The 24,895-nt window shown below is 47.4% G+C and overlaps 1 protein-coding gene across 16 annotated transcripts in view; it reads left to right on the top strand.

The window, feature by feature from the left end:
* The window catches only part of EHMT1 (euchromatic histone lysine methyltransferase 1), a 150,123-nt gene extending 126,435 nt beyond the window's left edge, over nt 1-23,688 (top strand). For all 16 annotated transcript variants that reach the window (XM_053374558.1, XM_053374557.1, XM_053374552.1 and 13 more), the window contains 9 exons: nt 1,223-1,377; nt 4,444-4,611; nt 5,393-5,537; nt 6,765-6,842; nt 8,436-8,551; nt 12,711-12,797; nt 17,133-17,211; nt 18,513-18,688; nt 21,892-23,688. In XM_053374558.1, the coding sequence (XP_053230533.1) occupies nt 1,223-1,377; nt 4,444-4,611; nt 5,393-5,537; nt 6,765-6,842; nt 8,436-8,551; nt 12,711-12,797; nt 17,133-17,211; nt 18,513-18,688; nt 21,892-22,084 (1,197 nt within the window). In that variant the 3' untranslated portion in view covers nt 22,085-23,688. The remainder of the gene's footprint in view (nt 1-1,222; nt 1,378-4,443; nt 4,612-5,392; nt 5,538-6,764; nt 6,843-8,435; nt 8,552-12,710; nt 12,798-17,132; nt 17,212-18,512; nt 18,689-21,891) is intronic.
* Nucleotides 23,689-24,895: the final 1,207 nt, after the last annotated feature.

The raw sequence follows: 24,895 nt of genomic DNA, 5'->3' as shown, positions 1-24,895 counted from the left end.
TGCACATTTTCCCTTTGCACAAGAGGCTAGATTCCACACATCTCATAAACTCCTTCTCTGTCTTCCATGCAGACAAGCAAGAGGCATGATCAGAGTCCAACAAGGCCCTGGATTTTAAGTTCCTCACCCATAGCCTATACACATGCATTTGTCTGTGCATAGGTCTTTCTTTAGACCAATGCCAAACAGACAGGTAGTAAGGTGGCGGTGACACAGGTGTATCAGGGGTCCTGGTTAGTGCCAAGGTCCTACTTCTCCCATGTCCACAAGAACATTTGTCTGGAAAGCCTGTATTTCAGTACCAACAAGGTTACGCCTTGAGCACCAGGCTGGCAGAGGAAGCACAGAGCAGACACAGCCGCTTCTGTTGCCATTGCACACCTCTGCAGGATGAGGCTCATTTGCTGAGTCTCACTGAGATGGGGGAGCAGAGCCCTCAAGGAAAACACCCTCTCGCTCCAGGGCAGCTGCTAACAGCTTTGGCCTGTGCTGTGAATAGGGAAGACGAGATTTGGTCTTGTTTCTGTTCCTCCACTCCCACCCCGTGAAAGATTTGTCCTAGTAGAGCCCTTAATAATAACCCAGGAGGGGCTCCAGGCTGCTCTGCAGAGCTGAGCAACAGTAGAAAAATCCACAGGCTCAATTGATAAAAAAACCCTTTTCTGCAGCAGGCCAATCAGTATTCAAATCTTTCCAGATCTGGAGGGAAACTCTACAGCCAGGAGCAATCAAGGGTTGCCCAGAGGCAGCCTCTGTCTGAGGATGGTGGAGGCACTGCTGCCTCCCTCCATCCCTCTACAAATTTGCCAGCTGCTGGCCCCCCTTGGGGGACTTGTCTTTTCGAGACTTCCACGGGTGTCCTACATGTCTGGGTCACACAGTTCCTCTGCTAATACCTTCGTGTCTGTGGCAGCGTCTCCCCATGGATTCACCCAGATCATGCTGCGACCTGCAGACAAATGACTCATCTGTCCTTATAAGGCAAGGAGGGCAGCCCTCGCTTCAAGCTTCCCCCTCCCCCACCATCCTCAGTGAACTCGGAGGCGGCTGTTGCTGGGAGCTCCCTGCCTCACATGCCTGAAAGCACAGCTTGAGCAGCCTAGAAAAGGCAGCCCACGTACTGCAGGGAACAAGAGCTTCAGGACAAGGTAGTCCCCCCCCTTCCCTGGTGCCAAGGATGAGCACACTAAACTTTCTGTTCTCCCCCCTGCCAAATTTCCAGGAGGAGAACATTTGTTTACACTGGGCTGCTTTTTCGGGGTGCGTCGACATTGCGGAGATTTTGCTGGCTGCTAAGTGTGACCTGCACGCAGTGAATATCCACGGAGATTCCCCACTGCACATCGCGGCCCGAGAGAACCGCTACGAGTGTGTGGTGTAAGTACGCCCCGCCCCACAGGAGTCCCCCCCCTCTCCCTTCATTGCCCTCCTCATGGGCGGGGGGGGGAGGCTCCCGGGATGGATGGGCAAGTGGAAAGGTGATGCCTTGTGGTACCTTCCCATTTCTTCCACTCAGCCTCTGCTGAACATGATAAAGGTAAAGGGACCCCTGACCATTAGGTCCAGTCGTGGCCGACTCTGGGGTTGTGGCGCTCATCTCGCTTTATTGGCCGAAGGAGCCGGCGTACAGCTTCTGGGTCACGTGGCCAGCATGACTAAGCCGCTTCTGGCGAACCAGAGCAGCGCATGGAAACGCCGTTTACCTTCCCGCCGGAGTGGTACCTATTTATCTACTTGCACTTTGATGTGCTTTCAAACTGCTAGGTTGGCAGGAGCAGCTGAACATGATAGAGGTGTATAAAAGCTTTCCCCAAATGCACAATTTTGTACACTAAAAAGTTTTTCTTAGTCTCACAACCCCAGAAAAGCTGAGCATTGAAGAGACAGCTTTTATCGTGCCATGCCTACTGTACTTCTCTATTTCTTTCACGGCCAAACCAAAACTCCTTTAAATTTCTTGCTTATTGTTGCTTTAAAAAGGGTTGGGGGATGACACAGCACATAACTGGAATTCGCTTCCACAATAGGTAGTGATTACCACCAGTTTGGATGGCTTTGAAAGAGGGTTAGACAAATCCATAGAGGAGGAGCATGTCAGTGGCTGCCAGCCACAATGGCTACGTTCTCCCCTCCACCATCAGAGGCAGTGTACCCGAGAATTGCAAGTTGAGAAACCACTGTTGCGCTCAGGTCCTGCTTGTGGGCTTGTTGTCAATCTTTTTTATTAAATGATTGCACATAGGGCAGACGTTCAAACATTAGATCTCAGTCTGAGAATTGTGCATTCAAAGGCCAAGTGCATGGCCTCAGGCAAGCTACTTGAATCTGACCATGAAACCAGGGTATTTATGTAATACTGCTTTCACTGTCAGACGCAGAATGCCCATGAATACCAGTTGCTGGGAATCGCAAGCGGGGAGAGTTCTGTTGCACCCAGGTCCTTCTTGCAGGCTTCCCATTGAGGCATCTGTTTGGCCACTGTGAGACCAAGAGGCAGGACCAGAAGGATCTCTTGACTGATCTGGCAGGGCTCTTCTTACGTTCTTAAAAATGCCAAAAATCAGGAAGAGAGCAGTGCTTTGCTATTTCCTTTTGTTAAAAAACTCTGGCATTGGAGCAGTACATTTGACTGCCATTCTGCAAACAGTTGCAACCAATGGTGCTGGGATTTCTGCCACTGGAGGGCAAAGCAGCCTTAGGTTGCCCCCTAAGTGTTTATCAAGCAGGCAGACCTCCAGATGCCAGCGTTATTGCTCATGTATCAGGTCAGACTATCTGGGCCTTTAGGGATGGGGAGCCTATGCTCCCTCTGCCCCAAAATGCTGTTGGAGTACAGCTGTCACCATCCTAACCATAGAGCAGTGGTTGTCAACCAGTGCTCCTCAGCACCCTGGTGTGCTTTGAATGATAGTCAGGTGTGCTGCAGGCAGCACCGGCCCCCATCCCTCCTTCCTTCCCTCCCTCTTCTGATGCCCACTTGTGTCTCTGCCTCCCAGAAGCTCGCACAGCTGTTCATTGCAGTGGCCCTGGCTACAAGCTCCCCAAGTGAGATGAGTAAGTTGCTGGCCTCACATTCAGCTGCCTTTGATCAGGGGCATCCATTTCCCAGGTCCCTGTGAGGTGGTGTGAGGAAGTGCTTCTCTTTGGGGTGCCTAAGGGGGTGCCTTAGAGACCAGGGGCTGCTGGTGTAGTGGCAGAAACCACCACCACTGCTGCAAGTACTCCCAAGGAGGGGAGAAGAGAAGAGGCAAAGCTGAAGGAACCCTCCACAAGGGAAAGAGGCAGGAGGCTGCCAGCTCTGCAGGCAAGGGGCAACATAACTGGGCTCCTGAGGCGTGAGTGTGTTTCTCCATAGGGGAGCAACAGAAAGAATGTAGTTGGTCAAGGGAGCCATGGACTCAAAAGGGTTGAGAACCTCTGCCCATAGGCCATGCTGACTGTGGTTCATGGGAGTCAGGCGTCCAATAACATTCAGAGAGCCTCCCCTGTGATAGAGCACTTGGCCACCTAAAACATGGAAAGGGCTTCCTCTTAGACAGGTCCACTTCAGCTGTGTGAAGGGAAATGGCTGGAGCACAGTGGTGGAACACATGCTTGGGATGCAGAAGAAGGTCCCCCAGGTTCAAGGGCTTAGTGCAGCCTCCCCCAATCTGGTGTCTTCCAGATGTTGGATTGCAACCGCTCTCCCATCATTCCTGGCTACTGGCTCTGATGGGAGCTGCAGTCGAGCAGCATTTAGAGAGCACCAGGTTGGGGAAAGGTGGTGCACGTTTTGAAGTCCAGTGCCTCTTGATGACTACTCCTCTAGCCACCCAAGGAGAGTTAGGCAGGCAGCTGTATTGATCCATTAGGTACATTGATAGGCTTCATTGTGTATAATATACAGCAATTCTGCACAATCCTGTGAAGAGTTATCTGGGTATATGCTCCATTGAATTCAGTGGTGATTCCTTCTGACTGCACAATTCAGAGTAGAGGGACCTACTCTGTCTGACCGCTGGAACGCTTTCTGCGTCATTCCATTTTTAAGCTGCCTTATACTGAGTCAGACCATTGATTCATCTAGCTTGGCATTAACTAAGCTGACAGCTCTCCAGGCTTTCAGACAGGGAGACCACCCCAGCCCTACCAGGAGAGGCCAAAGATTGAAACTGGGACTTTCTGTGTGCAAAGTAGATGCTCTAACCACTGAGCTATAGTGGTGGTGATGATGATGTTGCTGTTAATTTTATTTGTACCCCATCCATCTGACTGGGTTGCCCCAGCCACACTGGGCGGCTTCCAACAAAATAAAAAAAACACAGTAAGATATCAAACATTAAAACTTCCCTATACAGAGCTGCCTTGAGATGTTTTCTAAAAGTCATATATAAAGATAGCTGCTAGATGACTTAGGGCTACATTAGTTTCACATCTTTTTGGCTCCCCCCCCCCATCTTGCAGCCTCTTTCTTTCACGTGGTTCGGACGTTGCCCTGAAAAACAAAGAAGGCGAAACTCCCCTGCAGTGTTCGAGCTACAACACTCAAGTCTGGGTTGCTCTGCAAATGAACAAGACCCTCAAGGATTCGATGCCTGACAAGCCCATCCCGGTGGAGAAGATACTGAGCAGGTGTGAGAGGTTTGCCTGCCTCACCCATAGGCCACTGCCCTCTGCCCTCTGCCGATGCAACTCTGGAGTGCCCTGGTGACGAGCTTAATGTTGGGCAACCAAGTGTGTAATTCAAAAAACAGGGATCTCTGGCGGCAAAGGGTCATTCAGAGAGTCTTGGCTACAGATTTTCGAGTTTGGAAACACCAAGATGAAATGTCAGTATGCTCTGCCTCCCCAGTCAGAGAAAGCGATGCTTCTGAATATCAGTTGCTGGAAACCACAGTAGTGGGAGAGTGTCCTTGTGCTCTGGTCCTCCATGCAGGTTTCCTACAGGAGTCCAGGAGGCCACTATGAGAAGAATATGCTGGACTAGATGGGCCATTGTCCTGGTCCAACAGGGCCCTTCTTCAGTAATTAAAAGCAATGTCATACTGGTTCATTTATTGCTTTAGGACAGGCATAGGCAAACTCGGCCCTCCAGATGTTTTTGGCCAAAGCTCCCATGATCCCTAGCTAGCAGGACAGGTCAGGGAAGATGGGAATTGTAGTCCCAAAACATCTGGAGGGCTGAGTTTGCCTATGCCTGCTTTAGGATGACTCTGAGTTGTACCCAGCTAAGTTCTATTAGAGTAGACCCATTGGAATGAATGGATCTGTGTTAGTTGCATCCATTAGTTTCAGTGGTTCTACTCTAAGCAGCACTAGCACTGGAGACAATACACAGGGAAGTGCTCTCGCTTTGTGTATCTTTTATTATTGTAGTTTAAAAGTGATTATTTTCTTCTCCCTGCTGCGACAGAGACATTGCCCGGGGTTATGAACGGATCCCGATTCCTTGCGTCAATTCTGTCGACGTTGAGCCCTGTCCTAGCAACTACAAATACGTTTCGCAGAATTGTGTGACGTCCCCCATGCACATTGATAGGAACATCACTCATTTGCAGGTTAGACAGGCTGCTTGCAGCTACCTTTTTGATCTTCCCTTTTTCTTTTCTCTATCCTGCTATTTATATGATAGCCCACTTTGCATGAATTTCTTGGGGTGGCTTATGAAGAAAAGAAAGGAAGGCATACAATGTCCAGAATGAATGAATGAATCTTTAATTGCATCAGCCATCGGCCATAGCAATAAAACAACAACGCAATATACAATACAATGTCCAGAGTTTAAAACATAGATTGAAAACCCCAAAGCAGCATTCATGGTGCAAAAGGCCTCCTGAAATAAAAACTGTTTGGACTTCACACCTGAAATTTTTCCCCTTTCTCCTCGTCGTGAAGGAGGGTGCTCTCTGCTCAGTTCACACCTGAGCAGGCTGCTCAGTCTCCCCCTCCTCTTTCTTGTCTACTCTCTTTACTCCTTTGCAGTTTGTGTGGGAACTGATGCACTGTTTTTCTTCCTCTGTCATCTCCTTTTGGAACTTAGGAGCTCATCATGGAATGTGAATATAGAATAGCCAGTTCCACCTACCCTACTCCCAATGTCTATTATGGCTGAAGCTGTGGAGCAGCTTAAGAATGGGACTGGAGCAAAACGGGGCTTGTAGACAGTCAGAGGATTGGCGGCAGCTGCATAACCCTGCGCACTGCACTTTGGAAATGCAGGCAATCAGCTGATCATTGGGAATTGTGGAGTGCTGTGCCCTTGCAGGCCTACATAGTCTGGTGAACAGGCAAAGATGAGTCCTCTTATGCCATTGCAATGTCAGGTGATTGGCAGGCAGTTTTACACCACCTGCCTTTCAGACTTGGGCTGCAGCGGGTGAAGGAGGTCAGGATCCACTACCACTTGGAATCCAGCTCCTCAGCCCTGATCTAGAATAAGATTGCAGAATACAGATGTCCATCCTGACAAATGTCCATTGCCTTCCTAAAACCCTAACGGGGCCCCAGATATTTGGTATTTCCCCCATCTGACAGAGAGCTTGAGCTCCAGAACCTTCGTTGGCTTTCACAGCAAGATCCCTCCTCCTTTTTAATATCCTTTTATCCACCACTACGCACTAGTGATATGCAAAGCCTACATGATGCTTCTTCGTAGATCAACTAGCTGGGCCCCACAAGCCCTATGGTGGGTCAGCTCTTTGCAGGCCACCATCATGCAAACCTTTGGATTATATGCGCACACACACACACGTGTGACTTGCTGCTTCTTGCTGTTTTGCTTGCAGTACTGTGTGTGCATAGACGACTGCTCCTCCAGCAACTGTTTGTGTGGACAGCTGAGTATGCGCTGCTGGTATGACAAGGTGAGGACGTTTGCCTGCTTTCTCAGCTTTGTGGATGTGGAGGGTGTGGGTGGTGGGACTGGGGGGGATCACTACTGCTCAGGCCTAGGGGGGAGCTCCTCTTCCCTGTTAAGAAAATCCTCAGATGGGTTATCTCTCCCACTTGCAAAGTAAGTTGTTCTTACCCCTCCAAGTTCCACCCTGCCTAGCACAATGTGCAGGGTCAGCTGAAAGACATAATCCTTTCCCCTTGAAATGCATAGTTTGATTTCCTAGGGGAGTCACAGAGGGTTTGAGGCTTGATTTGGACTCATTGCTTCTGCAGAAGAATCCATGAAAATGCTTGTGGGCAGTATTGAGGGGGAAGGAGGGAGACATACAGGTGAGATGTTGGGGAGCAACAGCAGAACTGTAGCTCTTTGGGGGAAGGGGAGCAGAAGCTTTTTCAGAGGCAGGGCTGTAGCTCTGTGCTTCTGTTTTGCCTGAGGAAGGACCCAGGTTCAGTCCCCAGCAGTAGCTCCAGGTTGGGCTAGAAAAATAACCCACCTCTGAAGGCTTGTACCAGTCACTGTGGACAGTATTGAGCTAAATGGACCAGTGGCCTGGGTCAGCATAAGACAGCATTATGTGCTCCTATGTCTGTAAGTACGCTATGACTTGAGGGAAGGGAAGTAGATCAGTGGTAGGACATCTGCTCTGCAAGAAGAAGAAGAGGAGGAGTTTGGATTTGATATCCCGCTTTATCACGCCCCTTAAAAGGTAAAGGTAAAGGGACCCCTGACCCTTAGGTCCAGTCATTGTCGACTCTGGGATTGCGGCGCTCATCTTGTTTTATTGGCCGAGGGAGCCGGCATACAGCTACTAGGTCATGTGGCCAGCATGACTAAGCCGCTTCTGGCGAACCAGGGCAGTGCACGGAAATGCCGTTTACCTTCCCGCTGGAGCAGTACCTATTTATCTACTTGCACTTTGACGTGCTTTCAAACTGCTAGGTTGGCAGGAGCAGGGACCGAGCAATGGGAGCTCACCCTGTCGCAGGGATTCGAACCGCTGACCTTCTGATCGGCAAGTCCTAGGCTCTGTGGTTTAACCCACAGCGCCACCCACATCCCATATCACACCCCTTAAGGAGTCTCAAAGCGGCTAACAATCTCTTTTCCCTTCCTCCCCCACAATAAACACACTGTGAGGTGAGTGGGGCTGAGAGACTTCAGGGAAGTGTGACTAGCCCAAGGTCACCCAGCAGCTGCATGTGGAGGAGTGGGGAAGCGAACCTGGTTCACCAGATTACCAGTCCATCGCTCTTAACCACTACACCACACTGGCTCAAGGCCACAGGTTCAATGCACTGCATCTCAAGGTAGAGCTCGGAGTGACTCTAGTCAAATGCTGCAGAGTTGTTGCCAGTCAGTGTACACTTCTGAGCTAGGTGGACTAGTGGTCTGACTCAATATAAGATTAATTCCTATGCTTACTTGAGGAGCAGGCCGGATGCCCTGGACCAGGATAGACCAGAGCTGTGGCATAAGTCCTCATTCCTCATTAAACATTGCAATTCTTCCTGTGCACAGGTGTGTACCTAATGCATCCCTTGTCCATTTGCCCTCTCTGCAGGATGGCCGGCTCCTGCCGGAATTCAGCACTGCCGAGCCACCTTTGATCTTTGAGTGCAACCATGCCTGCTCGTGTTGGAGGAATTGCCGGAATCGTGTGGTGCAAAATGGACTCCGGTAAGACAGTTAACACTGTTTTTTGTGGGTGGGTGGGTGGGGGGACTGCTCACCCTGTTCTGTGACTGAGAGGCAGTGGGGTATAGTGGTAAGAGCAGGAGAGCCTGCAGCCCTCCAGATATCATTGGACTCCACCTCCTTTCAGCCCCAGGCAGTGTGACCTGGGAATGATGGGAGCTGTAGTCCAGCAAATATTTATGACTGCTGGTTTGCAGTGCTGGACTAGGACCAGGGAGACCAAAGCTCAAATGATGCGCTGGGGATAGTAGACATATTGAAACAGATGGACATCACTCACTTGAATGCTTCAATATCACTGGGTCTACTCTGAGTAGAACTTGAATGGGCACATCTCTCAGCCTTGGGATTTAGAGAAAATTGCTTATCATGAGAGAAGTATCACATGCAGCACCCTGAGTTCCTTGAAGGATATAAATTGAATTAATTACCTAAAACCCAAGGAGAATTTTTGAAATGGAAAGGAAGTGGGGACCAGGAAGCCCAAATGCCTTGGATCACTGTTGTGAACCAAAGCAAATTCTGAAGGTTGGCTAGGATGAGGAAATGAGCGGATTGTTAGAGCTGCTGGGATATTCTTGTCATGCCTTATCCTGACCCCACTTAGCCATTTCCTCTGACAGGGCCTTAACAATTAACAACAATAATTGCAATAATGGTATTTTTATGGTACAGTGGTACCTCGGGTTACATACACTTCAGGTTACATACGCTTCAGGTTACAGACTCCACTAACCCAGAAATAGTACCTCGGGTTAAGAACTTTGCTTCAGGATGAGAACAGAAATCGTGCTCCGGTGGCACGGCGGCAGTGGGAGGCCCCATTAGCTAAGGTGGTGCTTCAGGTTAAGAACAGTTTCAAGTTAAGTACAGACCTCCGGAACGAATTAAGTACTTAACCCGAGGTACCACTGTGTATGATGTGAACTATGGTACAGTGGTACCTCGGGTTACATACTCTTCAGGTTACAGACTCAGCTAACCCAGAAATAGTACCTCGGGTTAAGAACTTTGCTTCAGGATGAGAACAGAAATCGTGCTCTGGTGGCACGGCGGCAGCGGGAGGCCCCATTAGCTAAAGTGGTGCTTCAGGTTAAGAACAGTTTCAGGTTAAGAACGGACCTCCAGAATGAATTAAGTACTTAACCCGAGGTACCACTGTATATTTGAAAGATGCACTTTCATTCCATCTGAGTCTGTGGTGGAATTTGTAACCTTTTGCTTGCTGTTCTTTTGATACTTGCCTCTGTCAGCTGGATGGATGCCCTCAGTGTTACTATATGTAATTGGATCACTACTGTATTTTGATCACCCTGTTGAATGTGTGCTTTATCACTTCCTGATGTATATGATTTCCCTTGCCTTTTTTTTTTAAAAAAAGGGGGGAATCCCGGGTGCTTTTAAATGGAACTGTTCTATCACAGGTATTTTAATTATTTGTTTAATTATTATCTCTCCTACATGGTCGATTTAGGCAGAGGGAGGGAGAGCAGCCATCCCAAGAATCACCCACTAAGCTTTGTAACCGGGTTGAGATCAGAAGCTGTTGCAAGTCCAGCACCTCCAGCCTCTACTAGTTGCTTATCTCATCCTAACCTTCGCTGCCAGGTTTTGAAGCCCTTTGTGCGAGGCTTTAAGCTGTACTTTTGCCATCTTCATTTCCTGTGTTGATTCGAGAAATGCCCTGGGCCTTCCTTTTAAAGTATTTTGAAGGCGTTTTCAGGGCTTTGGTGTAGGAATGCTTAAATTGAGGTGCCGGCGGCGGAGGAGGGGGGACTTCCAGTTAGGCTGGCGCTGCAGGTGTATTCTAAGGTCTTCTTGGGATTTCTACAAATCCAGCGGAATAGCTTAAAATGCATTAACATTTCCCCTTCATCCCTCTGCTCCTTTCTCCAGTTATAAAAATGTAGCTTTGAAGCAGGTCATTCCACAGCATTCTATTCATGTTCCAGCCACCTTCTTGATAGTGTGGTTTGTTTTAAGCCAGCACACTAGACTGCTAGGGACTGATGGTTTGACACCCTTCTCAAAACAATCATCTTCATGGAATCATAAGAGTTGGAATGGGTCCCAAGGGTCATCTAGTGCAATGCAGGAATCTCAACTAATGCATCCATGACAGATGGCCGTCCAACCTTTGCTTAAAAACCTCCAAGGAAATAGTCCACAGCCTCCCAAGGAAATATACCCAGCTCTTTCAACAGTTCCTCATAAGGCTTGGTTTCCAGACTCTTCGTCATCTGGGTTTCCCTCCTCTGCCAGTTTGTCAATATCCTCCTTAAATTGTGGTGCCCAGAACTGGTTGCAGGACTCCAAGACATTATACTTCTGCTGATACTGTCTAGAATAGCATTAGCTCCCCCCCCCTTTTTATTTTTGCTGCTGTATCACATGTTGACCCATGTTAAGCCTTGTGGTCTACAAAGACCTCTAAATCCTTTTCACACATACTACCTGACGAGCCAGGTTTCCCCCTTCCTGCATTTGTGCAGCTGGTTATTCCTGCTTTTATTCTTACTCTTCCCTTTTATCGGATTGTAAATATTGCATGTTTACTTGGAAGTGAGTCCCACTGAGTTTATTGCATAGGATTGTGGCCTTAATGAACAAGGGAACCTACAACAAAAGGTTACAGTGTAAGGTTGTCAGCTAGCCTGTTCTTCCAGGATTCTCTATTCTAACCCCATCCACTCCTGCTCAATTTTGCATTTCCACTTAAAACATGCAACAATTGGTGGCTGCTGAGCAAATTCAGCCCACATTGGACTTGGACTCTCTCTTTCACACACACACTCCCACTCTCTCTCTCTGTGTGTGTGTTTTTCTGTTTCATTAGGCATTCCTCTCCCCATATTCTTTCAACTTCTACTAACATGGGGGTCCCTCCACATGCTGGCAAACTGGGAATATCACTCAGTCACACAGTTTAGGACACCCCACACCTTTCCTCAGGAGAGTTTCTTTTTCTTTGAGAAAAATAAGCCTTTCACGTAAATGTAAACTAAGCTTTAGTAATAAAGAAAACTACAACAAAATAACATGATGAGAGAAGCCAAATAAAATGTGAGGCAAGTTTGAGGCAAGAAACAAGAAGAGGCAGTTGGTCCCTCATAACTGACACTCTTAACTGAACACACCCTAAAGAGAGGGGCTCATTCTGGAGCAAAGCACACAAGCCCCGCCCACCAGATACCAGGCACTCTACTATTCAAATTAGGCCCAAGTGTTTTTCTTACAGGGACACACCATAAAAGTGGATTCTGGAAGTGCTGATGCTAGGGAAGCCATATCGGCTTCCTGCAATGATCTGCAAATATTTGAAGAATTTCAAGCTGGGGAGGGGGGAATAGATAAAACCAAGAGAAAGATTGTGTAGGTGGCACATCAAGAATTATTCCTTGAAGGCAGCCTACATGACTCACCTGAATTCTGATCGGTAGCAGAGACTGGATTCTGTTTTGAGTGTTTGGCTGGGAGAGTAAACTAGTCTGAAATGAGTCCTGTGGGCTGCAGGCTGGCAAACAGCTTCAAGACATGTCCAACTGAGTTCAGCTCAGAGTAGACCCGCTAAAATGAATAGATCTAAGCAAGTCATGTTCATTATTTTCAGTGGGCCTTCTCTGAGTAGGACTAGCATTGGATGCAGTCCAAAATAAAATGAAAATTATTGGTTTCTGCATCAAACATTCAAGTTACTTTCAACTGGAAACACAAGTCCATAGAAATTAATCTGGCTGTTTCTGTGACACACATGTAAAGCTGTTCCATGTAAAGCTGACATTACTTTATGCTGCAATTTTAGCTCGTGGGATAGTTTGTAAAACAATTGATTTTTCTGATATTCCAGTTTTTAAACATGTTGACTTTTATTTTACAATTTTTCATATAAATTTTACATTCTTTAGGTTTCATCCAATGCTAGGCCTTTTCAGAATAGGCCTGTTGAAAATAATGGGGACAACTAACTTACATCCATTAATTTCGGGGCATCTGCTCTTTAAGTAGAACTTAGTTGGACACAACTTTTAACCCTCAAGAGGTTTTGTTTGCAGCTAAGCAGGGAGCTAATTCTGTTAAATCTACAAATGCATTTTTAAAAAATTGAGTGCAAGTTCTCACAGGGTTGATCTTTGCCTTCCAGGATTCGATTACAGCTTTATCGGACGCAGAAGATGAGCTGGGGCGTGCGGACAATGCAGGACATTCCACTAGGGACCTTTGTTTGCGAGTGAGTGCCTTGCCTTTAGAAAAAAAACTGTTGGAAGCGTGAGCCAGTGTGGTGTGACAGCCAGTGTGGTGTAGTGGTTGAGCGGTGGACTCATAATCTGGTGAACCGGGTTCGATTCCCTGCTCCTCCACATGCAGCTGCTGGGTGACCTCGGGCCAGTCACACTTCTCTGAAGTCTCTCAGCCTCACTCACCTCACAGAATGTTTGTTGTGGGGGAGGAAGGGAAAGGAGAATGTTAGCTGCTATGAGACTCCTTAGGGTGGTGATAAAGCAGGATATTAAATCCAAACTCCTCTTCTCTTCTTTCAACATAGTAGGAAGAGAGAACTCTCCTTAGAGCTTGTGTCACAAGGGCTTAAGCTTGCAGTGCGCCCCCACCCCCAAACACACACTTGCTTACTCAGTCTCTGACCCTTCCGTATGTGGACCCTTGAGTTTTAGCCCGTGTGCCATTATGCTCATATCTTGGAAGAGGCAATGGAATGTGGGTTCAAGGCCTCATATTCACCTTGGGCTCAGGTTTTATCCAGTTGAGATTGTGTGGTATGGACTTGGAAATATCCCAGGCAAAAGTTCATTCCCCATAAGAACTGTTTTGTGTGGCCGTTCTCTCCCCTTTCTTAACTATCAGGCAATCAATAGGAATGCTGTTGAAATAAATAAATAAATTCTGCAAGGTTGCCAAGTGCCATTCACCAGCATCTTATGTGATCTGTTGCACTACCTAGTATGTGACAGTGACAAACACCTCGTGTGGTGGGTAGTGATGCACGTGCCCACTCACTCACTCACCCTCCCAGTTCACTGCAGCTAGTTGCCCATGGGCTTAAAACAGGGGTAGGCCACATGCTGAACCACCCCTGCCCTGGTCCACTGCTAACCATGCTCCTCATTGTCCTTGTTGCTTTCTATTCAGCTGCTCTCTGAAAGTAGGGCAAGTGCTTGTGGGGCACCTTAGGCCTGGGGGCCAAATGCAGCCCATCACATTTCTCTGTCTGGCCTTTGAGACTCTCTCCAGGCTACACCCCTTCTGGTCATGCCCTGTGGACTGTGATAATGCCTCTTCTTTCCCTGCGCGGAGAGGTGTATGAGAGTGGAAACCTTTAATTTTTGCACGGCTTTGAATGTGGCCTGGTTCATAAAGGCATTCCACCACTGGTTTGTGGCCCTCGAGAAGACTGCCCATGAGGGGATGTGGCCCCCAGGCTGAAAAACATTCCCTAACCCTGTCTTCATTCAGCCTTGCTTCCAGAACCTCCTTCCCCACAGTAAAAAGAAATATCAAGTGCCTCTTGTGAAACCTGGTTCTTCAGCACAGCCTTAGGAAGGTTTGCTGCATTAGAAATTGGCCATGTTTTTACCCTGGGAGTTTCAGAAAGCTCTTCCAGGCCATCATTTGTTTCCCTTGGACTATCTTAAGTGGAGAGGAGATTAATCACGTTGATGTCTGGAGCCTGCCTGCTCTGGTGATTAATGAGCCTTCCTGGTTCTGCCCTTCACATCAGTGCAGGGCGCCTTTGGTTTTAGCGGCTAATCGCTCTCCCGCATTTGATGTCATAATCCTCTGTATGACATCACATCTATTTCTGTGGAAAAGAAAAGGAAGCACAGTGCCTATGGTGGAAGTGTGGGCCTTCAATAACAGAAGGGGACAACTGGCTGTGAACTCATACATGTGGACTTCATACATACAATACTTTGTGGAGTTAAGGGAGACCGTTTGCTTCCTTCTGTCCTGTTTTATGAATAAGAACATAACAAGAGCCCTGGTGGATCCACATCTGCTCCAGCATCCTGTTTTCACAGTGGCCAAGCAGATACCCCAATGGAAAGCCTGCAAAGCAGGACCTGAGCACAGCAGCAGTACTCTCCCGACAATTGGCAGTCAGATGCAGTAGAGGTAGAGCATACCCACTGCAGCTAGTAGCAGTTGACAGCCATGAATTTGTTTTACTCCTTTTAAACCCACCCAACTTGGTGGCAGTGGATTCTATTAGCTTCCAACATTCAGCTTCATTGGGTGGTCCCAGGTTCTGGTATTTTGGGAGAGGGAGAAATGTTCATGTTCTGCTTTCTCCACACCATGCATGTGCCATACGCTTCTGTCATTGCCTCCCCCCCCCCCAAATCAGGTGGGGGGAACCTGTGGCTCTCCAGATGTTGCTGGACTCCCATCTCCTGCCGTGCTCTAGCCAGCATGGCCAATGGTCAGGGATGATGATAGTTTTCAGTCCATCAGCATCTGGAGGAGCGCAGGTTCCCCATCCCTTTTCTAAACTAAAACGAAGAGCACATAAGGTGTCTCCTCAAAGGGTTAGTTTCTGCAGCCCCTCAATCATTTTAGTTGCCCTTTTCCTGTACCCTTTTCAGGTGTGCAGTCAAGCTCTCACTTGGAGCCAAGAGAGATAAAATGCAGAGAAGTCGCAACAGCTACAGAGAAAGCCTGTCTGAAAAAGCATTCCTTAAAACAAAACAAAAATGGCCACCTAAACATCCCTAATTGATTCCAGAGGGCTGGAGGTGCAACACTAAAAGCCTGGTTACTAGTACATAACTAAATGAACCTCTGGGGTATGTCGCACTCTCAGCATTACCCCATCAGAGGAGCACAGTTGCCAGGCAAGAGTGTCCCTTAGGTCTCGTATATTTCTTAATAACCTTTGAACAGCCCAAGGCAGTTTGAACCTCCAGAGCAAGCCTGATGGATGCGACTTTTCTTCAGCAGCCCAGGTGAATTTTTTACAGCCTCTGCAATGCTACAGAACCGCTTGATGAGATGCAAAGTCAGAGGCTCAAAAGACCTGAGAAAGGAGATACGCAGCGTAAAGGCAGCCTAGCTAGCAACTTTTAACGTGTGTGTCTGTTGATTTCATATACTTACTGAATCTATATCCAGTCCTTCCTCCGCAGAGGAGCCCAGAGCGGCAAACAGATACACAATTTAAAAACAGAAACATTCTAAAACAGATTAACACATTGTAAAAACAATTACAGCTAAAAGAGATCTAAAAGCAATTACAGTTAAAAATGGTCTTAAAGTAATTACAATTAGAAATGTTACTCCTAGCACATCTTGTTAGAGTTGCTCTGAACCAGATTATTAATTTCTAATTAACCTGGAATGACATATTAGCATTGTTTAGGAGAAGGTGGGTGGAAACCATTTCACCCTTAAATGTGCCCATATGTTTAGGAGGCCCACCTTTTAACCACACTCACCAATGAATCTGGAAGAGATAGCAAATGGTCAAGGATGATGGGAGTTGTAGTCCAGCAGCACCTTGAGGACCACAGGACCCCCACCCTAGCTTTAAAGGATGCTAGGAGGCAACTCTGTGAAGTGGTCTCGCTGTGTCTTGGAAAAGCTGCAGATAGAAGAGGTGGAGCCTTTAGGGTGACCAGATACCTCTGCAGCCAGAGCAGGGAAGACCCTTTGGTCTCTCCCTAGGCCACACCCCTCACGGGTCCAGCTTCACATTATTGAGTGACTTTGTCAGACTGAAAATGCTTTGGGAGCATCTCTAACAGACTCGTTGGTATAGAGCAGGCACCCCCAAACTCGGCCCTCCAGATGTTTTGGGACTACAGTTCCCATCATCCCTGACGACTGGTCCTGTTAGCTAGGGCTGATGGGAGTTGTAGTCCCAAAACATCTGGAGGGCCGAGTTTGGGGGTGCCTGGTATAGAGTAATGGAGGCTGCTCTGCTGGGAAAATGGAGCCCAGGCTAAGCAACACTCGTCTGCCCTCAGCCAGCCATCACATGCCTGCCATCCTACTTACAACCAGCCCAGGATGTGCTGGCCTTGCCTGTAAGCTTCCTCTTGTTTAGTCTCAGTGCTGTTCCCATGTAGAACTCAGCAGGGCAGAGCAGGACAACATGTTGGCATCACTTGTCATTGCCTCTGGACCCACCTACTGTTGGTCTCCCTGCCATCTGCCCTACCAGTCCCAATGGGCGCCAGCAGGTGCCTTCAGCCTTTTCAGACCCAGGACCCTATTTTAACCCAAATATGCATTTGAGGACCCATTTATTGATCTCTTACCATGTAGTCTAGCTCCTCCTACAGTTCATTAAAGGCCACTGCTCTGGAGTAACATGCCAGGCTGTGGCTTTTTGCTTCTGGGAACAGAGTGCAAGCTGACCCCTTGAGGGGAGCAGTCATTCAGGTCACCCAAAACTTGTCAAAATGGAGAGGACCGGGTTTTGGGATGTTAAGGAAGAGGCTGTCTTGGAAGGAGGTTCTTTTGAATGCATCAACTACCATATGTCCAAATCTCTTGCAAAAAAAAAAGGTCATTAGTCTCCAATTCTGGTTTCTCATTTCTCCTGCAGGTATGTTGGAGAGCTAATTTCTGATTCAGAGGCAAATGTACGGGAAGAAGACACCTACCTTTTTGAACTTGGCGACCAGGTAGTAAATTTGAAGGGCTCGTAGGACAAGCAGAAAGTGCTAAAACAAATTCTGCCTCTTCCCCCCGCCCCGCCCCCCCATTTCACCATCTGTAAGTTGGTGTGACAGGAAGCTCTTCTCGCCTTTTAGGAAAAGCAAAACATCCTGTAGAATTGGGAAGGGGAAAGGGCTGAGAGACTCAGGGGACAGATGATGGGGGAAACTGGGACATCTTCTTCTGGGCCACCAGCTCATAAACAGCCTCTGCTGAGCACGACTCTTTGCCCAAAGGTGATGGGGCGGGGAGGAGAACAAAGATTAGTTACCAAGGATTGTATCCAACACTAGTCCTGCTCAAAGTAGACTTACTGAAGAATAACAGACACTATTTAACTTGGATCCAGTAATCTCAGTGGGCCTACTCTGAGTAGAACTTAGTTGGGTACAACCCTGAAAGGCAAAATGCCTCATGCAGACCCACTTCCACCATGGGGCATTAGTTGGAAGCTGCCTCTTAATAACTTTTAATTCAGTTGTTTTGCTTGTTCTTAAGGCCATATCTACACTATGCATTTAAAGCAGTGCGACACCACTTTTAAACAGTCATGGCTTCCACCAAAGAATCCTGCGAACTGAAGGTGTTAAGGATGCTGAGAGCTGTTAGGGACACCTACTCCCACTTTCAGAGCTACAATTCCCAAAGTGTTTTAACAGTCAATCCTTCTTCCCAAGGAATTCTGGGAATTGTAGAGGAGAAAGGGTCAGCATAGTGCAAACGCATCTCCTCCGCTCACAGGGTACTCTGGGGATTGTACCTCTGTGATGGGAATAGGCAGTTCTCCTAGCAGTACTCTGCACCCTTAACAAACTATAGTTCCCAGGATTCTTTGGGCGAAGTGGTATAAAGATGCTTTTATTGTATACTGCAAATGGGACCTTGATCTCTATTGAATGAAAAGTATTCAGTGGGGGGGGGAATGGAAAATGAGACATATTTGATCCTGTTTCCCAACTCTAGGAACTGTAGCTCTGTGAGGAAGAATGTGGGGGGTAGGAGGGTTTCTTCTAGCAGTACTCTGCACCCTTAACAAGCAACAGTTCCCATAATTCTTCAGTGGAAACCATGACTTTCAAAGTGGTATAAGAATTGATTTAAGTACATGGTGCATACGGGGCCTAAGTGAGTGGCTAAAATACCTGCACAGGATAACTCTTCAAATAATTTCCTCCAGCTCCAGCAGAGATTGATTTTACATGGAACAAAAACTCAGGTCTAATCAGAGGTTCTCTCTGTGTGTCCCCCCCCCCCCCAACTTCCTCAGAACAAAGACGTGTACTGCATAGATGCCCGCTTTTACGGCAACATCAGCCGCTTCATCAACCATTTCTGCGAGCCCAACCTGACTGCCGTACGAGTGTTCATGTCCCACCAGGACCTGCGCTTCCCCAGAATTGCATTCTTCAGTACCAGGAATATCCAAGCGGGAGAAGAGATTGGGTATGTGTAAGAGGAAGAAGAGGAAATGGCAGGAATGGAAAGCAGGAGGAGGAGGGAGGAAGAAGAGTTGCTTAAGCACAGGGATGGAGGTAGCCCTTGGTCTGTCAGGGACAGCCATTCCTTCAGGGATAATATTTGTGTGGTGGGGGGTCAGATTGTGGGCATCTGTGGGTATAGTGCCTGTACATCATGTCTAATCTCCAAGTGCTAGAAACTCACTCTTTAGGGGAAGGGAGTGGATAAGTGCTGGGAATTGGGATTATGGTTCATCAGTTCACGGGGAGGGGAATTGCTCCCCCTTGACCTCCTGCCCCATCTCCATGGACACCCATGGGTCACATGCTAGCAGTGCGGAGGTCTGAAACCAGCAGAGGTCTGGGTCAGAACCTACCCATTTCCATCTCCCTGTTCTGCAGGCTCCTTCTCTTTGGGTTGCATTCAACAAAACAAGGTCACACTCGGACCATACATTCAATGTGCATTTCATTGAATCCTGGAACTGCGGAGTTGGAAAGAACCACAAGGGTCATTAGTTCAACCCCCCTTGAACCCACAACCCCAAGATTAGAGTGTCTCATGCTCTATTGACTGAGCTATATCAAAGCTCATGGCTTTTCATGGCTTTTCTGGATCTGCTTTCAAGCGTTCCTCCAGCTCTGTGCATGTGTTGACCTTCTTCAGATCTGCGCATGTGTGTTCACGCCCTCACCCCTTGCCCCAGCTTACTCGCACAGAAGCCATGAAACAGATGTTGAGAAGTAACACTAAAAAGCAAATCAATCTACATAAGGAGGCGTCTGTAACTTCCTGCTCATGGGAACCCATTGCACCACAGTAACAGACTATCGGCTATGCATTCTGAAAGTCACAGGCAGCGTTCAAATTTAGCTGGGTGCCATTTGCACTTTGTGACCAGCAACCGGCCTTTTGAGACTGTTTGGATGCCACCCTTGGCCCCTAGCATCTCCACCTGCCTGGCTGCAGCAAAAAGATGCACGTCTTTTGCTTCTGGACTACCCCACAAAACACCTGATTCACCTGGCAGCACAGCAGCAAAAGACGTGTTTTCTTTTTTGTTTACTGCCAAGCGAATCAGGTGTTCTGCACTTATCTTTTGCTGCTGCCCTGCCCTGCAGAACACCTGATTTGCCCAGCAGCAAAAAATAAAAAATACTTTTTTTGCCATCACCGCACTGCCAGGAGAATCATCTGGTCTGGTAATGCGGAAAAAGGAAGAAAAAAGTGCCTAGACATTTTGGTGCCCACAACCTAGTTCCCACATGGCTCCTAGCTTTCCTATCTCAGTTTCTAACACTGGTCAGCGGTTCAAACCCCTGGTATCTCCAGGTAGGACTGGGAGAGACTCCCAATCTGAAAGCTTAAAGAGATGCTGCCAGTCAGTGTAGACAATACTGAGGTTGATGGGCCAATGTTCACATTATAAGGGGCCATGACTCAGTAAATGCAGATAGTTGCTTGTTCAACTATTTTTTGTGGTTGAGGTATGGGCTTGGTGTGGGGGAAATGAATTTTGAAGGTGTGGGGGTCATTAATAAGCTTGAACTGAGCTTGATTAAGCTTTCCTAGCTTTCTGCTGGCTCTTAAGATTCTGTTTCATTTTTAAAATGTATTTTGCACTTCCCTTTTAAAAAATCACTGTATTCCTTGTTTATATTGGAACCCAACTTGGAAAGTTTTTCTTTTAAAAGTCAGTATTATAGGAACAGACAAAGCTGCCTAATTACTGATTCAGACCATTGGTCCACTCAGCTGATTACTGTCTACACTAGGCATGGCCAAACTTGGCCCTCCTGCTGTTTTGGGACTACAACTCCCATCATCCCTAGCTATCAGGACCAGTAGTCAGGGATGATGGGAATTATAGTCCCAAAACAGCTGGAGGGCCAAGTTTGGCCTTGCCTCGTCTACACTGGCTGGTGTAGTCTTCAAGCTGTGCATATTCCATCAGCTTAAGTTGCCATTCTTCTTTAATTGGAATCTCGCTCATTTTCCATTTTTGGACTAACAAAACACGGGCCACAGTAGTGGCATACATTTTTTGACACCTGAGAAATTCTGTCTGAATTATCCCCAACAAAAAGGACTCTGGTTTTTGAGCGAAGGTCCTTTTAAACTTGTTTTTCAATTCATTATGGATCATTTCCCAGTACCCTTTTACAAGTCCATCACAAATGGAAAAAATGTTCCCTCGACCTCCTTGCATCCCCAGCACTTATCTGATTCAGTCTTATACATCTTAACAAGTCTACTCGGAGCTAAATACCATCTGTAAATCATTTTCATGTAGTTCTCCTTCAAAGAATTAACATGCCGTGAACTTCAAATAACTTTTCCAAAGTTTCCCCCCAAGGTTAAAGTCTATACCAAGGTCTAGTGCAGGCTTCCTTAACCTTGGCCCTCCAGGTGTTTTTGGCCTACAGCTCCCATGATACCTAGCTGGCAGGACCAGTGGTCAGGGATGATGGGAATTGTAGTCTCAAAACATCTGGAGGGCCGAGGTTGAGGAAGCCTTGTCTAGTGTTTCCATCCAAGCTGATCCTTATAAGAACTACTAAACCCTTCTTCAGGCAGTCACCCCCACTTTGGCTTTTGGCCCCACCCACTTCATACATGAGTGGGATGCGGGTGGCGCTGTGGGTTAAACCACAGAGCCTAGGACTTGCTGATCAGAAGGTCAGTGGTTCGAATTCCCACGCCGGGGTGAGCTCCCGTTGCTTGGTCCCTGCTCCTGCCCACCTAGCAGTTCAAAAGCACGTCAAAGTGCACGTAGATAAATAGCTACCGCTCTGGTGGGAAGATAAATGGCGTTTCCACGTGCTGCTCTGGTTTCGCCAGAAGCAGCTTAGTCATGCTGGCCACATGACCTGGAAGCTGTACGCCGGCTCCCTCGGCCAATAAAGTGAGATGAGTGCCACAACCCCAGAGTCGGTCACAACTGGACCTAATGGTCAGGGGCCCCTTTACCTTTACCTTTACCTTTACCTCATACATGTAGCCCTTGGGAGACTGCTTCGAAGGGAGTGGGGGCCTCAGTCGGTTGGTGGGGGAGCCCATTCCCCTGTGTTGTTTTTGGTGGTGGTGGAATCAACTGTGCAGCTTCCTCCTGTGTATATTTGCCCAGAAATACAACTCACCCTCTCTCTCTCTCTCCCTCTCCCTTTCTCTCTCTCTCTCTCTCTCAGGTTTGACTATGGCGATAGGTTCTGGGAAGTCAAGGGCAATTACTTCAGTTGCCTGTGCGGCTCTCCCAAGTGCAGGTACACCAGCGCCATCCTGGCTCAGAGGCAGGCCAGCACTTCCTCATCCCAGGAGGTGTTGGAGAGCAGGCTCCCTGACACAAGCTCTACAACAGCAGTGGCAACAACCTCCTTTTGAGGGCTTTCTATCCACATAGAAAGAAAAACAAAACACCACCACAGATTGTAAGATATTTTTTTTTATATATTTTCGAGAAAGGAGACTTCCCCCTCCCGTTAAAAAACCCCAACACAAAATACCACCCCACAGCCCTGCAGCAGTCCAGCGTTGAGGCGCTGCTATTGAGTGTTACTGGAGAAAGGAACCAGGCACCTCGTGCTTCGTCACAGATGACGCAGGTCCGCCCTGCTTTCTTCTTGCACCCACAGCAGACCAGGAAGTAGCTGGCTTGTGAACCAGGGGCAGCTGCTCTCATTCTTCCATGCTGAGAGGCCCTTTAGAGGCCTCTCTTAATGTGATCCCTGTTCTCCGAGCCAAGGAAGAGGTCTTCCGCCCACCCACTTGATTCCCCCACCTAAAAGGACAAGATTTAAATGGACTGCTGATGTTGCATCTCTCCAGTTGTAGTAGAACTCTGAATACTTGATGAAATGTGATGATGATTATGGTGATGACGATTTCTTGAAGCCAAACCCACCTCCTTGGCACAAGCACCGGGGCCAGCTTAACTTTTGCAGGCAGACCTTCCTTTCTCGCTCATCGTCCGAGGATTGAAACGGAACTTCTTTCGAACAAGGTGCCTGCCTTAGCCAGCGTATTTGCTGTTCTCCGTCACAACCTCTTAATTATTTGTCCAAGCCTCCCAAAGGTTCTCCCAAGTCCATAGGGGCTTCTCCATTACAGAGAGTTTTCGTTTTTTCCAGTGTTTCGGTGCATACACCCCTATCGTGCAATGGGAGGCTTGGAAGGATTCCTTATGTCTTACATAACACTAACTCTGGAAAAGGAATCGAGGATTTTTTTTGGTTTGTTTTCCCATACGGAGAAACTGGCACTTACAGAGAGGCCCTCTTCCAGGCATTTCCTGAAGCAAAAGCTCAGCCTGGGCACCCCTGAGAACATGGTGGCAAATGTGGTCTATCTGTGCCATTGCCGTTTTTCCGATTTCATTCATTTCCTCCCCATGACTCCCCATGTAAAGCTACATATTGTGAGGTTGACGGTTGGATTGAACTGATTTCTCTTGTACCATACTGGGGGGAGCTGAACAGAAAAGCAACTCACCCGAGCAACTCAACGGTGCTGATTTTAGTGTGATTTTTTTTCTCACTACTACGTAAAATGAAATTTTCAATTGTATAATAAAAAGAAGAAAAAAAGAAAAGAACAAAGTGATCTTAGTATAAAATGCAGGGACGACAAAACCCACAAGACCTTTTGTTAGTATTGTAGTGGGAATAAAATCTGTCATCACCTTTTGTGCGGTGGTAAAGCAGATCATCTTTTTCCCCATTTATCTCTTAAATACTGTAATTAGTGCAGTACCAGGTTTGGGGACTTTTTTGTTTTGTTTTTTGTGGGGTTAATTTTTCTTTTTTGGAGGGGGAGGGGTGCATCTCTTCTAAACCGTTCATATTGCTGGGTGGTCTTTTCCCCCCATTTCCTTTCTGTTAATTTTTTTTCCCTCCTTTTTTGTTGAGTTTCAAAGGTTCCCACCTTTGGACTCCTGTCATTTCCTTGTTCTGTTTTCAATGAAATCAATAAAAAGTGCATTAAACATTTTGCCCCCTTTGGCCTCTTTAGTCTTTACTAGATTAAATTTTTGCAATACTTCCCCTTGCGCTCCCCACTATGCACAGTTTTATTCTAGTCCAGGAACAATATCATCCTCAGAGCAGGGTTCACTGTGCAGCTATATCACATGTTTATAAGCAGCTCAAAAATCAGGCAATAACAATGGCATTTGAACATTTCTGTAACTTTTTTTTAGGTGCTCATAGGACTTTGTGTTACGTTTTTGTATTGTGTTCCCAACAAAAACCCTGAAAGGCAAGTCACTCATGGCTGTCCTCTAAATCTGAGGCTGAGTGGCTAGTCAGACACCACCTCCTGCAAGTGGGATTCCAAGTCTAAATTAGAAAGTGAAGAGAGTTGCAGGTGGGTGTGCACACATATGCGACTTTATAAGAGAGAGACAGGCAAAGCCCCAGACCTTAACGAAATGATTACTTTTTCTGTGCCTCTGAAAAGGGCATAAAGCTTTTCTTGACTGTTATTTACCTTCTCCATTCATTGCCTTCTCCAAACCATAACTCAGTGCATCACAATCTACAAGTAGCAACCGCTCAGTGGTGCGGCATCTACTTTTCATGCAGAAAGTACCAGGTCCAGTCCCTGGTATCTGCAAGTAGGACTGGGAGAGACCCGTGCCTGAAACCCTGCTGCCAGTCGACATAGACAGTACTAAACTAGACGAATCAACAGTCTTGCTAAATATGAGGGATATTTCTATGTTCCCAACAGCTGCACCTGATGCACATTTTCCCAGGCGGTTTGCCTTCCTTCTGTTTACCCAAACCTTCCTATTACCCATATAGGATTCTCTACTTCTGCCATTTGTATAATTCTTGTCCTGGCTATAAAGTGTGGATCATATGGGATTTAAAAAAAATAAAATAAGTAGCCCCACTAAAGGCTACTCATCCACATGCACCTTGGCCAGCTGGAATGAGCTGCTTACGTTTCAGTGGGGGTATTGGTGCTACTTAAGTGGAAGAAACTGAATTTAGGGAGATTTTATACTCTGCCACTGATGCGGTTGCAGGCAAGGGAGAATCCTAGTAATAGGAAGCTTTGCAGTAGGGGTGGGTAAACTCTAGGCCTGAAGGCTGAATGTGGCCCTCCAGACCTTTCTGGCCCTCTGAGCAATCACCACCACCTCACCCACACCCATTCTTCCCAGGCCACACCCACAACCAACCCTACTTG

This window comes from Podarcis raffonei, chromosome Z (assembly GCF_027172205.1).
Source record: "Podarcis raffonei isolate rPodRaf1 chromosome Z, rPodRaf1.pri, whole genome shotgun sequence".
In the NCBI taxonomy this organism is placed as follows: Eukaryota; Metazoa; Chordata; class Lepidosauria; order Squamata; family Lacertidae; genus Podarcis; species Podarcis raffonei.
Note: the sequence above shows the minus strand (reverse complement) of the source record. Positions and strands in the feature narration are given on the sequence as shown.